The 14,611-nt window shown below is 45.6% G+C and overlaps 1 protein-coding gene across 2 annotated transcripts; it reads left to right on the forward strand.

The window, feature by feature from the left end:
* Positions 1-36: 36 nt before the first annotated feature.
* Lyar (Ly1 antibody reactive) lies at positions 37-14,010 on the forward strand. 2 transcript variants are annotated; one of them, XM_027387040.2, is made up of 10 exons: positions 37-174; positions 2,496-2,643; positions 3,985-4,157; positions 4,791-4,905; positions 6,440-6,547; positions 6,636-6,719; positions 9,742-10,153; positions 10,424-10,510; positions 12,824-12,909; positions 13,703-14,010. In XM_027387040.2, the coding sequence occupies exons 3-10, from the start codon at positions 4,036-4,038 to the stop codon at positions 13,835-13,837; spliced, it is 1,149 nt and encodes a 382-aa protein (XP_027242841.1). In that variant the 5' UTR covers positions 37-174; positions 2,496-2,643; positions 3,985-4,035; the 3' UTR covers positions 13,838-14,010. The 2 variants fall into 2 exon arrangements, with proteins under 2 accessions (XP_027242841.1, XP_027242840.1); XM_027387039.2 differs by lacking the exon at positions 2,496-2,643 and having other exon boundaries at positions 38-174.
* Positions 14,011-14,611: the final 601 nt, after the last annotated feature.

Below are 14,611 nucleotides of genomic sequence, written 5' to 3' on the forward strand. Positions count from 1 at the left end.
CCGTCATTTCCGTCCGGGGCGTGGCCGCGACGCGCATGCTCATTGGCACGCGCCTGCCGGTCGTGGGTTCTGCGCGGGTGAGCTGGGAGAGCCGGTGGCGGCGCTGCACTCGGTGGCTGCGGCTCCACGTGCTCCCGGCGGCCGGTTAAGACCGTTGGCGGAGTCTGCAGAGAGGTGAGGGCGGCGGCTTGGAGCCCGGGGCCTGAGGGAGGGCGATGGCGGCAAAGTCGCCTTCTTTGCAGACCCGCTCGCGGCAAAGGCTGGAATCCTGAAGCTCCGGGAGAAACTGCGTCCCGGTTTTTAGTCAGAGAGGTCGTCGAGGCCGGCCAGATGGCATGGTTGGTTTCCCAACGCACAGGGCTTCAGACCTGCTGCCTCTTGGGGGGAAGGCTCTGTTCTGAGTCTCGAGAACTCGGTCCTGAGGAGGGGCCTGACGGCTCCTGGAGCGCAGAGGACCAAAGACCTAAGAAGTGCGCGCGAATCTCCAAATCTCCAACTCAAGCTACTTAACACTGTTGCGCTCGTCTCCACGTCTGTACAAAAGGGATACTAGAGAACCTAACTTGGGGTGTGTGTGAAGATTACGGGTAAAAAGCTTGGCATATAGTAGTCGCTCAGAAAATGTCAGTATTGCGGGCAGGTGGTGGCACACGCCTTTGATCCCAGCACTCGGGAAGCAGAGGCAGGCGGATTTCTATGGGTTCGTGGCCAGTCTGGTCTACAGAGTGAGAGTTCCAGAGCAGTTACACGGAGAAACCCTGTCTCGAAAAACCAAATAAAAAAGGAAAAGAAAAAATGTCAGGAATTTCCTATAGCCGCTACCTCCTAGGACAGAGGCAAAAGGGGTATGTTTGCCTGCAAGCCTAACTTCTGGCCATTGAGGGCCTAGGACACGGGACTTGCTCAAATTGTGTCAGGCTCCTAGTGTCTACCATAATGCCCAATTCATGTAGTTATTCAGGTGAGGTTGTGGTGGGGAGGCTCGAACTTCAAGGCAGGGGCATAGCTTGGTTTCTTTGAGCTTCGGTGGAAACAGGTGCCCCACTCATGGTCTTCCCTCAGGTCCCAGGAAGTTAAGTATGTGCCTGTCTTTTCTTCTCTTATACTGCACCTGTGATTCTGGGAATTCTCCTGTCTCTAGTAGAGTGGGTTGAGTCCCTATTTCATAGATAGGGAGAGCTTGAGTTTAAAGGGAGCAGTGGCTTGCTCAGTGGGTCTTGTGCTGAAGTTGCCTGTCTGGCCTTTAAGATGTGCTGTTTTGGGGGCAGATGTAGTCAGTGTGTGCGCATAAGTAAAAAAGTATGATAAGAATGGGGAGCTAGTACAGTCTGTAAAGTGCTTGCCACACCAGCATGAAGACTTGAATTCTCTTGCCCAGCACCCAGGTTAAAAAGCAGGGCATGGTGATGAATCCCTGCTGCTCACTAGCCAATTAGCCTGATCTAATCAGCAAACCCTTCAACTCCCAGTGAGAGACAAGGTGGGGGGCTGCAGACATAGCTTAGTGCTTAAGAGTACTTGCTGTTCTTTCAGAGGGTCTGGGTTCAATTCCCAGCACCCAAAATCCAAGACATCCAATGCCTTCTTAAGATGTCTGAGAGTACTAGGCATATAAGTCTTTTAGAGAGGGGGGGGGTGACTCCTGAGGTTGACCTCTGGCCTTGTTAGGTTCCTCTTGGTCATGGTGTTTATCACAGCAGTGGACACTACAGGACATTGCTGTCTTCACTTAGTCCCAGGTTCCGTTTGTAGCTTGTAGCTTTTACATTTGTGATGCTGTGCAACCTAGACTAAGACTTGGATCCTACTAGCTAGTCAGTTGAGCTGGCTTTTGTGATTCTGAGCCTTACTGTTCTTTGTAGTGTGTGCTACATATAGCTCATAAATGAAAGATATTTTCCCCAGATGTGAATGTGCTGTGAATGACCTGTACAGCCAAGGTGACCCTGGGGCTGGGTTGTCCTCCCTGGATCATGAATAAGCTCCTTATAGATCTTATCTTGTTAGCCTAGTTTCATGTCAAATAGGGAGAAAAGCACGGTTCCAGACTGGTGCTTCAGTTGTACATATGACCTCATTCCAAACTTCCCCTGAGTTGGGTTCACACTGTGCCCTGACTGTGGAGACCTGTTATGGATAGATGCTGTAAGCATGTTTTTTGGCATACTACTTTTGTCACTTCTTGTATCTTGTTTCCGGTGTCCTTCTTGGGCCTTTAATTCTGGTCTTTCCCAACCAACAGACCCGTGGATCTCAAGGTTTGCTGAAGTCTGCCCTCTCCTCCCTTGGCCAGAGACAGCAGTCCTTGGTGGCAAGTTTGAAAGCTCTAAGCCATGTTAAGTTGGAGGGGTGTTTTCTTTGTAGCCTCAATTGTGGAAGTGCTTTCTGAGTTTTAGTGGCTCCTTTAGCTATTGCAGCAGCTGCTCCCTGTGCTATGATAGCAGTCCAGCTCTTGGTATCTAATCAGTAACTTTTGTTCTTATTTAAATGTGTAGGAATGTCCAGACAAGGTCCAGAGAAGTCAGCTTTTGTTCCCAAGTTTTCTCACTTAGGTGACAGAACTGCTGCCTTTGCTGCCTGGGTTTATTTACCTCCATCTGCCTTGTACAAAGTGATAGTAAACATCTCAGAAACCAGGCTGTGGTAAGCATTAAACATGACCCCAGATTCCCTGAGCTCTGACTTTTTCACATGTCTCTACAAAAACCAGGCAACAATACTTGTTATCTGCCTCATTCCGCCTTTGGTGCCAGGCAGTAGCTGTCCACATGCCTTCCCTCGCTAATCAGCTCTGTTCCAAGCTAAGGAGGGAGGCACAAGACATTAGTGTCAAGGACCTCTGATTTGTGTCTAGCATATAAAATGAACCAGTGTCCAACAGTACACCACGAGGCAGAGGGATCTTTGTATACCAGGATGGACATTTCCATTTAGAGCTCAATGGAAGAAAACAGTCCTGATGTTGCTTTGGTATGACCTCACCAGCACTGCAAGGGGTGGGGTGGGGGGTTGGAATGGAGTTCATGCTTGAGAATTTACTGTAAAATCTCAGTGGTAAGGAGTTCTCACAGGAAGCAGAGAAGCAAGTCCTGTGTGTCTTGGTCCTAACCTTCATTTCATACTGAGGAAATGGGTGCTGGACTAGGCAGCTCTCGGTATTTGGGCTGAACAAAGCCCATTTTAGTAAGAACATCACTGCTCTTTTAAAGACCAGTGATTATAAAAGGCTATGTAAGCATGGAAAGTTACTGTGGCAATTGTAACACTTTAGGGATCTGTTTGCAGAGTACAGTAGCATGCATGCAATGTGAACTGGCTATGTGTGTGTAGATGCCCTCCATACTGGGTGCACATAAGGAGGCTGGCACATCTGGGTTTGGGGGTGACCATAATTGGTTCCTTTTCTTTCTTCCTGCCTGATGTACACAGACCCTAATAGAATGAGTTCATTTGTCCCTGTCCACTGAGGCCAAGGGGATGTCTTCATGTTAACATTTGTAATTCCATCATTGAGCATGTAGGAATCATTTTTAGTCTTCAGTGGAATTGTTCTTTAGCTTCTCCACTTGCTAAACTCTGCTGCTTGCCCCTTTGCTTTGTTGGTGTTGTAGTCACAGTTACAGTATGCACTGCACACCTGCACTGTGGTGCTTGTTAACACTTTGATTTTGTACATTTTATATAAGGGGGAGTGCTTGAAATCATTAGTGAAAGCTTTATCTATGCTGCTAATCTGCCAGGCTTAAAGCTTTTTATGCTCTCCTGGGCAAGTTTATGCCACTGTGGCCTCTTAGAAACCTTGACCCATGACATCCTTCCCCAGTAAGCTCATTGCAAGGGCTCAATACATTAGCTCCTGAGTATAATTCCTGGCTTGTGCTGAGCACTCAGCTGGTTCTTCTGATAATGCTCTTTTATTGTGGAATTCATGTATTGGAAGAAGTTTCTGCTTATTATAATATCTTTATCTTGTTTTGTTTTTAGGGCAAGAGTTCAAACCTGTCTCAGGTAGAATATTTAGTCATTTAACCAAAAATGGTATTTTTTACATGCAATGCATGTGGTGAATCAGTGAAGAAAATACAGGTGGAAAAGCACGTATCTGTCTGCAGAAACTGTGAATGTCTTTCTTGCATTGACTGTGGGAAAGATTTCTGGTAAGTTCTGATACTTAGATCCAGGTATAGAAGTCCAGACCCCACAAAGCTTGGGAAGATAGAGGAGCAAACTGAGGACAGAGAACAAAAAAGAAACCTTAGTGTCTGTTGACTAAACTTGGTGTGATTCTCCAGGGAGTGCCATTTCATTTTAAGGACTTGTTAAATTGAAGACCAAAGGGACAGGATCCTGTTGGTTAGAGAATTTGGGGCTAGTAACTTAGTACACACACAGTTTCAGGAACATATAGTTTATAGTTTAGTGGCAGAGCTCTTGTCTGGTATGCATGAGGCCCTAGGTTCAATTCCCAGCACCACCACCCCCCCAAAAAAGTTTTTAGAGAAAATTTAATCATTCAGAACCCTGGCTAGAATTTTGCTTCCTTTATTATCCAATGCAAGGAAGTGAGCACTCAGAATAAGGGACTTTCTGGGCGTTACAGGGCGGGGAGGTGGCACTTTGTTGTGGTTCTGTCAGATCTCATTGCTCTGAAGAAATCAACAAAAAAGCAGAATAATTAGGCTGTTTGTGCAGTTGGCCAAGTATGGAAAATCACAAAGAGTAAGCAGTGTACTCTTTGAGAGCCATTAGCACGTTGTCAGTCTAGTGATAAGACGTGGTTCCCTCTGCAGGGGTGATGACTATAAAAGCCACGTGAAGTGCATCAGTGAAAATCAGAAGTATGGAGGCAAAGACTATGAAGCCAAGACACATAAAGGTGATGCAAAGCAGCAGGCATGGATTCAGGTAAGTGTTTCTGTCCAGCCTGTCACTCATCCCACACTTCTATAAGTGCCACCTGTGCAGACAAGTCCCAGAGACAGCATACCTTGGGGTGGAGCACAAGTGTGAGAACATCTTGAGAAAGATAAAATTGTGGTTTGTTTATCTTTGGCTTCTGTGTTTTATAAATTGTGCTCAGCATATTCGTGGGTTCCTGCTAACTTTCTTTTGGCTGTAAAATGAAACTGAACCATAGAGTTTAAACCATCTGAACACATCTGAACAAAGTTAAAAGTTTCAGAAATGTAAGGAATTTTCTAGTTAAATACAATGAAAATATTTACAAAAGCAGTGAGCTCCATTTTGAAAGAAGGGGAGATTGCTGTACAGATAACATAGCACCTTTGTGGAGACTGCATTTTCTTGAAAATCAAATTAGTTCCCCCATTGAGTGCCAGAGTGTGAGTGTAAACTTGGGGTGTTGGCTCTCTTGACGGTGCATAATCCTGGCACGACCCTCATGAAGGACTTAACAGTGGCTACCCAGTTGAGAAGCTGCTGAAATCTTTAAGATGTGATAGTGCTGGCAGGGTGGCTCAGCTAGGATGCAGGTGCTGGCCACCAAGTCTGAGAACTTGAGTTTAGTCCTCAAGGACTCACCTACTACCAGAGAAGTGATTGATACAAGTTGTCCTCTAACCTCCACAAAAACACCTTTCACAGCACCCCATTGAGCCATCCTGCTGGCCCTCAATATTGTCTATCTGGTGTCATGTGTAAGAAATCATTACCAGATTAGATATTTTGAAGTTCTTTGATACATTTGGGGCTATTTTTTATGTAACATGAGGTCCAATTTAATTTCCATGTTAGGATCCACTATTCCTGGTACCATTTGTTGAAAAGGAGTCCATTTCAAGCTGGACTAGGCTTGATATCCTTGTCAAAAACCCTTTAACCATATCCTCAGGGGCTTGTTCCTGCATTTTCCAGTGGTCTTTGTGGCAGTAGTACCACACTCTTTGGATCATTGTAGCTTTGTAGTAAGTTTCCAATTAAAAAACAAAACAAAACAAAAAAACAACTTATTTCAAGATTGCTATTGTGTTTGGAGTGCCTCAGGGTTCCATGTGAATTAGTTGACATGTACAACTGGACTTTGCTATGGCTTTCAGGTTGACATCTTAATATTGTATTGCAAATGAAATTCTCCCAGTGTTCACATTTGAATTGTTTTTGTTGGTGTGTAAAAATGCAGCTTGCTTTTTAAGAATTGTGTATTCTGCAGCTCTGCTGAATGAGTTGTTAATTCTAACTGGTTGCCCCCTCTAGAGCTTTCTGCAAGCAAGACCATATTCCTTCAAATGCTGCCTGTGAATATTTGACCTGATTTTGTTCCTTCTGTTAGGAAGGCTTTGGCCAGGGCATCAGTGCTGTGTGGAATAGGAGAGTATTTGTCATTATGCATAGATGTAAATATAGAATCTTGGCTTTGAAGGTGAGAGCCCTTTGGCCAAGCCAATATGTCAGTTCATTTTCTTCTTCTTTTTTTAAATAGAAAATTAATGAATTAATAAAGAAACCCAATGTCAGCCCTAAGGTTGGAGAACTTTTGCAGCAAATCAGTGCTTTTGACAATGTTCCCAGAAAAAAGGCAAAATTTCAGGTATGGATTTAAATGCTGTTCCCAAATTGAGGTGTGGCCCATCAGTGACCTGTCAGAGGCGACAACGGCTTTCTCTTTATATCTACAGAACTGGATGAGGAACAGCCTGAAAGTGCACAGTGATGCTATTCTGGAGCAGGTGTGGAACATCTTCTCTGAAGCGTCCAGCAGTGTGAGTCCACTCTGCCTTGCAATTACAGTCTGATAGACAACTGGGAATAATGGAATGGGGTGCTGTGTATGGTGGTTGAGATGGCATTTCCAGAGAGCCTCCATGCTCTCTCTTTGATGGGCAGGAATGAGGTAGGAGCACCTGGACAGTGTGCAGGACAGCATTCAGCCTTCAGCATTCAGCATGCTGGGCAGTGGGACAAGTTTTTGTAGAATGATTGGCACAGCGGTCGGGCTGGGTAAATGGGAGTGACCCAGGATTTGATGTCTGACTGACTGGACTCCACTGTGTTTGATCAATGTACAGCACCCATGTACATCCTGTTTGGGAACTATGTTCAGTGGTTTGAAAGCAGGAGTATGCACATTATTTAGCTTAGCCTTGGATCCTCAGTGTTCTAATCGAAAACATCTGTGCTACTATACACTTCTTAGTTATTCCTTACTTATTGTAGACCTCAAATATCTCGGAAGTGGATTGGTGCTGTGAGAGAAATTTAAGCAGGCCGAGGGCAACACATCTTTCAGCCAAGAGTGTGTGGGGCCCCAGACCACCTCCCTGCATGTTGTAGCTATACTGTGGGTATTTAATGGGTGGTCAGTCAGCCTGGGCCTGCTTCTGCTACAGGGAGAGCATTTGAACCATTAACCGACTATTGAAAGTAATTGGGTAGAGAGCCCCTAGGTGTGAACCATAGGAACAGAACTTGGCTTGCTGTTCTTCATACAAGTTGTTGGTTCTATTGTTAATTACAGCACCCATGTACATCCTGTTTGGGAACTATGTTCAGTGGTTTGAAAGCAGGAGTATGCTCTGACTGGTCTTGTGCAGCAAGTTATTTACATTAGCATTAAATTCTAAAATTCTAACCAGCAAGACTAGTATTGAATGTCCCCAAAGGCCCATGTGTTGAAGTCTCCTCGTCAGCTTCTGACACTATTGGGAGGTGTGGAGCTTTTAGCAAGTGAGGCCTGGTGGGAGGAAGTTAGGACATTGAGGACATGCCTTTGATGGGATGTTGAGACCTCAGCTCCTTGTTCGCTTTGCTTTCAGATTTATGACAAGCAAGTGGTTTACCTTGCTACTTCCCTGCCTGAGACCCACAGCTTTTCAGTCTTGGACAGGAACCTTCAAAATCATCAGCTAAATGTTTTCTAAGCTAGTCACCTCAGGTGTTCGTTATGGCAATGGGAAGCTGGCTAATATATTATAATAACTTACCAGAAGAAGACAGTCGTAGGGAAAGGGTAAAGGGTGTTTCCCATTCCTCCTCCTGGGTCTGTTTCTGCATTCACATTAAGCTTCTTTTCCCTGGGAGCCTTGTCAGCTTCTGAGAAATCCTCAACAGTTAGTCTGCTTCCCAGTGCTGCCCTCCCAGGGGACTGAGTTAGTACACCAGGTGAAGTCTGGTTTGCCTTCATTTTGGCATTGCAGAGAGGACTGGGTAACTTGTTCCATATCATTTGGTTGTGACCAAGGAGTGGAACTTGCTGTCATGCTTTTGAATGCCTCAACCCAGGCTGGTCAGCACCTAGGGCAGCCTTATCCCTCCCTCTGCAGAGGCCCACAACTTACAGGCAGTTCAGTGAACTGTTCTCCTATATCTTGAGAGATCAGCATAGTGGGAATATAGCAGAAAGGGGACTGTTAGCATGGAACCTGTTGCCCTTTCTTACTAGAGAAAGTCTGTTTCAGCCAGTGCATGCAGTGCCTTGGATTTCTGGGCTACACCAACCTCAGGCTGGGCTCTTTGTGAAGGAAAGAGGCTTGGCTGGCTCAAACTTTGGAGGTTGGAAGTCTAAGATGAGGTGGTTTCATCTGTTTAGCTTCTGGCAGACACAGGTAGTGCTGTGATGGGAGCCTTTTTGGAAGTGGTGACATGGTTGGCAGGAAGCTAACAAGGTGAGGGCAGCATTCCTGATGACCTAACTACCATAGGCCCTCTGTCTTGAGGTTCTGCCTCTTCTGGTTCCATCAAATCCGAAGCCATCCTGCAATGTCTGCCCCTGCAAGAGGCACTCAAACCCTAGCAGACTTTACTTCCCATTCTTTACACTGGTAGCTGTCTGTGACCATCCTAAGGATGGCCATCTCATCTGGAGAAGGATGATGTGACTGCCTTTGTCTGTGTTCCATTTACACAGCACTTACCAGCCTTGTGTCCACTGCACTACACACTGCATACCTTTCCTGTGTCTGCTGTACACGGAGGGTTACACATGCCCTGTCCTACAGATGAAGCAGACACAGCTCCCTAGCACTGTAGTTTTTTTTGTTTGTTTTTGTTTTTGTTTTTGTTTCTTTGCTCTTTGGGGCCCACTACCCAGCTCCCAAATAAACACCAGAGACTTACTATTTATAAATGCCTTGCCTTAGCTTGGCTTGTTTCTAGTCAGCTCTTCTTAAATTAGCCTGTCTACCCTTTGCCTTGGGCTTTTACCTTTTTCTATTTCTGTATGTCTTTTCTTTCTGTCTGTCTTTTCTTCTGTGTCTGTCTGTCTGGGTGGCTGAGTGGTTGGCTCCTTGTGTCCTCTTCTCTTCTCATTTCTCTTATTTATTCTCTTTCTGGCAGCCCCACCTATCCCTTTTCTGCCTTGCTTTTGGCCATCCAGGTCTTTATTAGATCAATCAGGTGTTTTAAGCAGGCAAAGCAACACAGCTTCACAGAGTTAAACAAATGCAACATAAAAGAATGCAACACATCTTTGCATCATTAAACAAATATTCCACAGCATAAACACATGTAACGCATCTTCAACTAGTGTTCCACAGTATGACATCCTGCATCTGGCTATTCTGTCTTCATCTAAATAAAGGGTGACAGTGAGCCAAAATTGCAGACTGGCTTCATTTCACCCTTTAATATCATGAAAACGGGTTCCAGATCAGGATGTGAGCTTTGGCGTGCTTTACTTGTATTGCTAAATTTTAGCTGTTGGTGTCACAGTCATAAATAGTACGGTATGGACAATAGGTGTGGCCAGACCAGATACTTAGATGATTCTTGTTTTTACTTCATAAGGAGCAAGATCAGCAGCCACCCAGCCATGTGGCTAAGTCATCTGCAGAGATCCCCACTAAGGTTCCATCTGCCCAAACAAATGGCACCACAGAAGAACAAGTAGAGGCAAAGAAGAATAAAAGAGAAAGGAAGGAAGAACGACAGAAGAATAGGAAGAAAGAGAAAAAAGAGCTGAAATCAGAAAACCTGAAGGTCCAAAAGACGAAGAAGCGCAAAAAGGGCCAGGAGGCTGGACATGAGGCTGGTGGGGAGGAGACCACCAAGGCCAACAGCCCACCAGAAAAGAAAAGGGCCCGGGGTGGGCAGGCTTCAGAAGAGGATGCAGACAGAAATGGGGGCCCTGGGGAAGATGCTGATGAGGGGCAGACCAAGACAGGGGCAGGAAAACAGAAGCGGCGAAAATACTCAGAAGGTGTGTTGTGCTCATCCCGAGCACTGAGTTCAGTGGGACTGTGAGTTGGGGTACTGGGAAATATGCTAGGCCTCGCATTCTAGACCAGGTAGGGAGGAGGGCAGAAGATCTAGGGGTCCAGGTGACCTCACTATCAGCCTTCTATTGCTCATTTCCAGCAAGCATGATAGTGGAACCTACAGAGGGAGGTGTAGGGAGGGAGCTGGCATGCGGATGCCACCCTGGGCTTTTGTGACTGGAAGCAGCTAACCCTTTTTGCTTCTCTAACAGTTGAGTCTGATAACAAAAAGAAAAAGATGAAGTTGTCAGGACAGCCTGAGGAGGGAGAGACTGAGGACCATGAGGTTCCAGCGAAAGGTAACACTGCCTGTGTTTATTCTACGTGTTCAGGAAAAAGAGGCTCCTGGCAGAGATAGGCCAGGCACATCCTTACAGGGTCACACCCATCAGAGGCACAGCTAAGAATTTTAAAGTGAACCCAGTGTTCCTGGCATGTGGGTTAGTACCACAGTGCCTCCATCATTTCTTAAGGAAAAGGGGGAGTCTGGGTTGAAAACATATAGAGATGTTGGCCATCATTTCATTGCTGTAACAAATATATCTGACATGATCAAACTATAAAATCAATCATTTTGGCTCATAGATTTGGGGTCTGTGGGAGGGCCTTGCTACTCAAAAGGTCAAAAAGGGAAAAAGAAGAGACTAAGGTCTCACAGCCTCTTGAAGGTCAATGCTGGAGTGATCCAAAGATTTACTAGTGTCCCACATTGTCGGGGTTCCTATACTTCTCAGTGGCACCAAGCTGGACCCCAGTCCTTAGGGGACACTACAGATCCAAACCATAGCAGTATATTGCCCTTTAGTTGGCAGTGAGCCCAGTGAAGTTTTCCAAGGCTGGTTCCCTTCCCACCATCCCCATCTCTGTCTTGGCTGCTTCTCATCCTGTAGAGATGTCCTGAGGTCTAGACAGTTGTAGCTGTCCCCTGTCTGCTTCTGTGTCTGTGAAACTCCATAGCTACCTCCCACTGCCCTTAAGCTCTCCATGTATGTACTGACAGAATGCAAACCGTGGGGGCTCTTCTTAAATACCACCTCTTACTCAGAGCACCTCTCACACTGAGCTTCTGCATTGGGAAGTTCTGTTGTGAAGTGGTAAATCCACACTCTCCATGTAGATTCCCACCTACTCCTGCCAACAGAAATGAGCCAAGATGGGCATTAGAGCCATTCGTGGGGGTTTAATGACTGCCCAACTTAATCGGATCTCTTGAAGCCTGTCTCCAACTTTGTAAACTGGATTTAAGGATTAAGTTGTTTGTTTTCTTATTGGCCTTTTGTCCCTTTTCTGGTTGGATTTGTTTTTTTGTTTGTTTCTGATTATAATTTATAATTTTATATATCGTGTGTGTGTTACACATACATAGTTGGTTTTTGAGACAGGGTTTCTGTGTAGCCCTGGCTGTCCTGGAACTCACTCTTGAGACCAAGCTGGTCTCGAACTCACAGAGATCTGCCTGCCTCTGCCTCTGAGTGCTGGGATTAAAGGCATGTGCGACCATGCCCAGCTACATCCCCCCCCTCCCCGCCCCCCCACTAAGGCATGAACAGAATAAGCCCTTACCTGTGCTAAGCTAACAGTCTTATCACTGAGCGTCATTCAAGACCTCTTATTATTTTGGGACAAAAGTATCACTAAAGTTGTCCTGTCTGGCCTTGACTTTACTCAATATGCCAGACTAACTGGCTTTGAATTTGTGATCCTCCTGCCTAGCCTCCAAGTAGTTGGGATTACAGACCTGTGTCCACAGCCTACTTCCTGTTTCTCTCCAGACCTTCAGGTAGTGGGTGATTCTGTTGCCAGATAGAGGTGTTCATTGTCACTGCCAAGAGGGGTCCCCTTTGTGGCCTCTGCTGTCACCATAACCAGGCAACTTCTTAGTCGTTACCCACCAACATGAACAAAAGTTTGTATTTCTTGTTCATTTTTGACACTGTCCCTTTCCCAGCCTTCTGAGGACAGAATTCTGCCCCAAACTCGACCTTGGCTATCAATGGTTACTGGTTGAACATAGCTACAGCACTAACCAAGAGCTATTGGTTGTGCTGTCAGTGTTGGTGGTGGACAGGCCTTCCTTTTCTTTGCTCATTTGCTGAATCTGAGATGTGGGCTAGGCTGGCTTGTACCTGGTGGCCTTCTCAGTCACTGGCTTTCTTGGCTCCAAATCTAGACTGTGGAGCAGAAGAGCCTGTCCCATGGTAGGCCCTGAGACACTGCCAGTCACCACCTTTGCGTGTTTTAGGTTTGCTGAGTCTGGCATTCAGTTAGAGTTTGGCCTAGCAGAAAAAGCAGGAGCAGGCTGAACTCAGCTGCATCTTCTATACTACAGGATGTATGTGGATGCCTAGTTCAGTGCGTCTTTTGATTCTTTCTCCCCAGAGGTTGTCCCTATCATGCTGCTTGTGAGGACCATCCCTCCATACTGGGTACATTGCTTTCTGAAAGACAGTTGGTCTCTGGAAGCCTCTGCTACTGGGCTAGCGAATGACTTGGGGTCTTGTTCATGGGAGAGTCATGTTATTTCCCAGGAAGCACACAACTGTGAAGACATTTTTTTCTTTGCCCTTTGGTGGCAAGACAAAAGGCCTTATTCATCATTCCTTGCGTTGTAGGTAAATTCAACTGGAAGGGGACCATTAAAGCCGTTCTGAAACAGGCTCCAGACAATGAGATATCCATCAAAAAGTTAAAGAAAAAGGTACGTCTTGCAACAAAATAAGGCATGGAACACCTGGAAAGGGGTTGTTTCTAAATGTGTATGTGTGTTGTTTAACCTGAAACACTCAGACAGACAGACAGACAGACTGACAGACGTCAAGAGCTGTTCACATGTGCAACTGGAACAAGCCCACTCTCCTGCAGCCAAGCTAGGGTAGCTCTCTGACTCTGGACCTATCTGAAGATTGCATGTACTGTCTACAGTTGACTGTACTGGAAATGACCAGAAGTAATTTTTCTAGATACTTTGCTCTCTTTTGCTGATATTAAATGGTTGCTGGTGCTTTTTCCAGTTATTGCATCTATTTACTTATGAGAGTGTGTGCATAAATGTGGAGGTCAGAGTACAACTTGAAGGAGTGTTTTCTCCTTCCACCATTTGAGCCCTAGGGATTGAACTAAGTCATCAGGCTTGCACGGCAAGTCCCTTCCATTGAGCCATCTCACCTGACACACACACACACACACACACACACACACACACACACACACACACACACACACACACACACACACACACACACACACGCCTTTTTTAAAAAAATTCTGTAGCTGTGTGTGACGTGCAGTTGTGTACACATGGGCAGCTGCTGGGTCTTCACAAGCAGTACATGCTTGTGTGACCAGCTTCTGGGCTTCTTTTATTTTGTAATGTGGACCCACATCTGCACCTTTTTCCGTGTACTTCAACCCCAAAGAAGCCTAGACAGGTAGATTTGCCAAGCACATCTACAACAGGCCTCCATATCTGACATCTGTCTCTCTTTGCAAAGGTTATAGCTCAGTACCACGCAGTGACAAGCGACCATCACATGTCAGAGGAGGAGCTCCTGGCCATCTTCAACAAGAAAATTAGCAAGAACCCCACCTTTAAGGTGCTGAAGGACAGAGTCAAGCTTCTGAAGTGAATGCACCGTCACTTCACACACTTTTGACTGCTTCCCTGTACTGTTTGTAAAATGTGTAATGAATTATAACAACCCGAATTTTTGCTTTCTGAAACTATTTTTAAGTTAAGGAAAAAATATATTTTTGTTAAAACGTTTATGAAAAAAATAAAATATATTCTTGTCGAATTCTATATCAATAGTAAAAAAAATCATGTACTTAAAGAAAACACTGCAGGAAACTTTAGAATGTAATGTGATGCCAAGTGAAGATGGGTTTCCCCATTTGGTGAGGTGGGGAGGTGTTGGTTAGTCACATCCCTCTGTGTGCCTCCAACCAGAGATGCTGCCTGATAGAGCTGCAGTGTGAATTTCTAAGTGGTGGTGACTGGGATTTTAGGAGTGATGATCCTTGTTTAGCCACAGGTGACAATCTATAGAGGAGACATGTCTAACAGATTAGCCCATGCAGCCTTCTTGTCAGGAACACATTGAGAAGTGTAGCCTGTGGGGGTGGCTGTAAGCATAAGAAAGCCCATCTGCTTCTCATGCTCTCGGCAGCGCCTGCTCCAGTGCTGGCACTGTGTGTCCTGGTGGAGCCCTGCACCACCACCTACTGAGAGCTGGTGTTTTGCCCACAAATCCCTTAAGCCTTCAGCAAGAATTACCCCTTTGGCAGTGTCACTATTCACTCATCCTTGGGGTGAAAGCAAGATGGATACAGAACAGATGCTGCAAGGATAATCATGTGTCCAAGGGAAACGGTAAAGCAGAGGGACTATATAGGCTTGTGAC

The sequence above is a fragment of the Cricetulus griseus genome (assembly GCF_003668045.3).
Source record: "Cricetulus griseus strain 17A/GY chromosome 1 unlocalized genomic scaffold, alternate assembly CriGri-PICRH-1.0 chr1_1, whole genome shotgun sequence".
Classification (NCBI taxonomy): Eukaryota; Metazoa; Chordata; class Mammalia; order Rodentia; family Cricetidae; genus Cricetulus; species Cricetulus griseus.

Bases quoted from the DNA above. Each gene is read 5' to 3' on its own strand.
- Lyar (XM_027387040.2), top strand. From the start codon at position 4,036: ATGGTATTTTTTACATGCAATGCATGTGGTGAATCAGTGAAGAAAATA. The intron at 4,906-6,439 runs GTAAGTGTTTCT...TTTTTTAAATAG, and splicing joins AGCAGCAGGCATGGATTCAG to AAAATTAATGAATTAATAAA. The intron at 10,511-12,823 runs GTAACACTGCCT...CTTGCGTTGTAG, and splicing joins CCATGAGGTTCCAGCGAAAG to GTAAATTCAACTGGAAGGGG.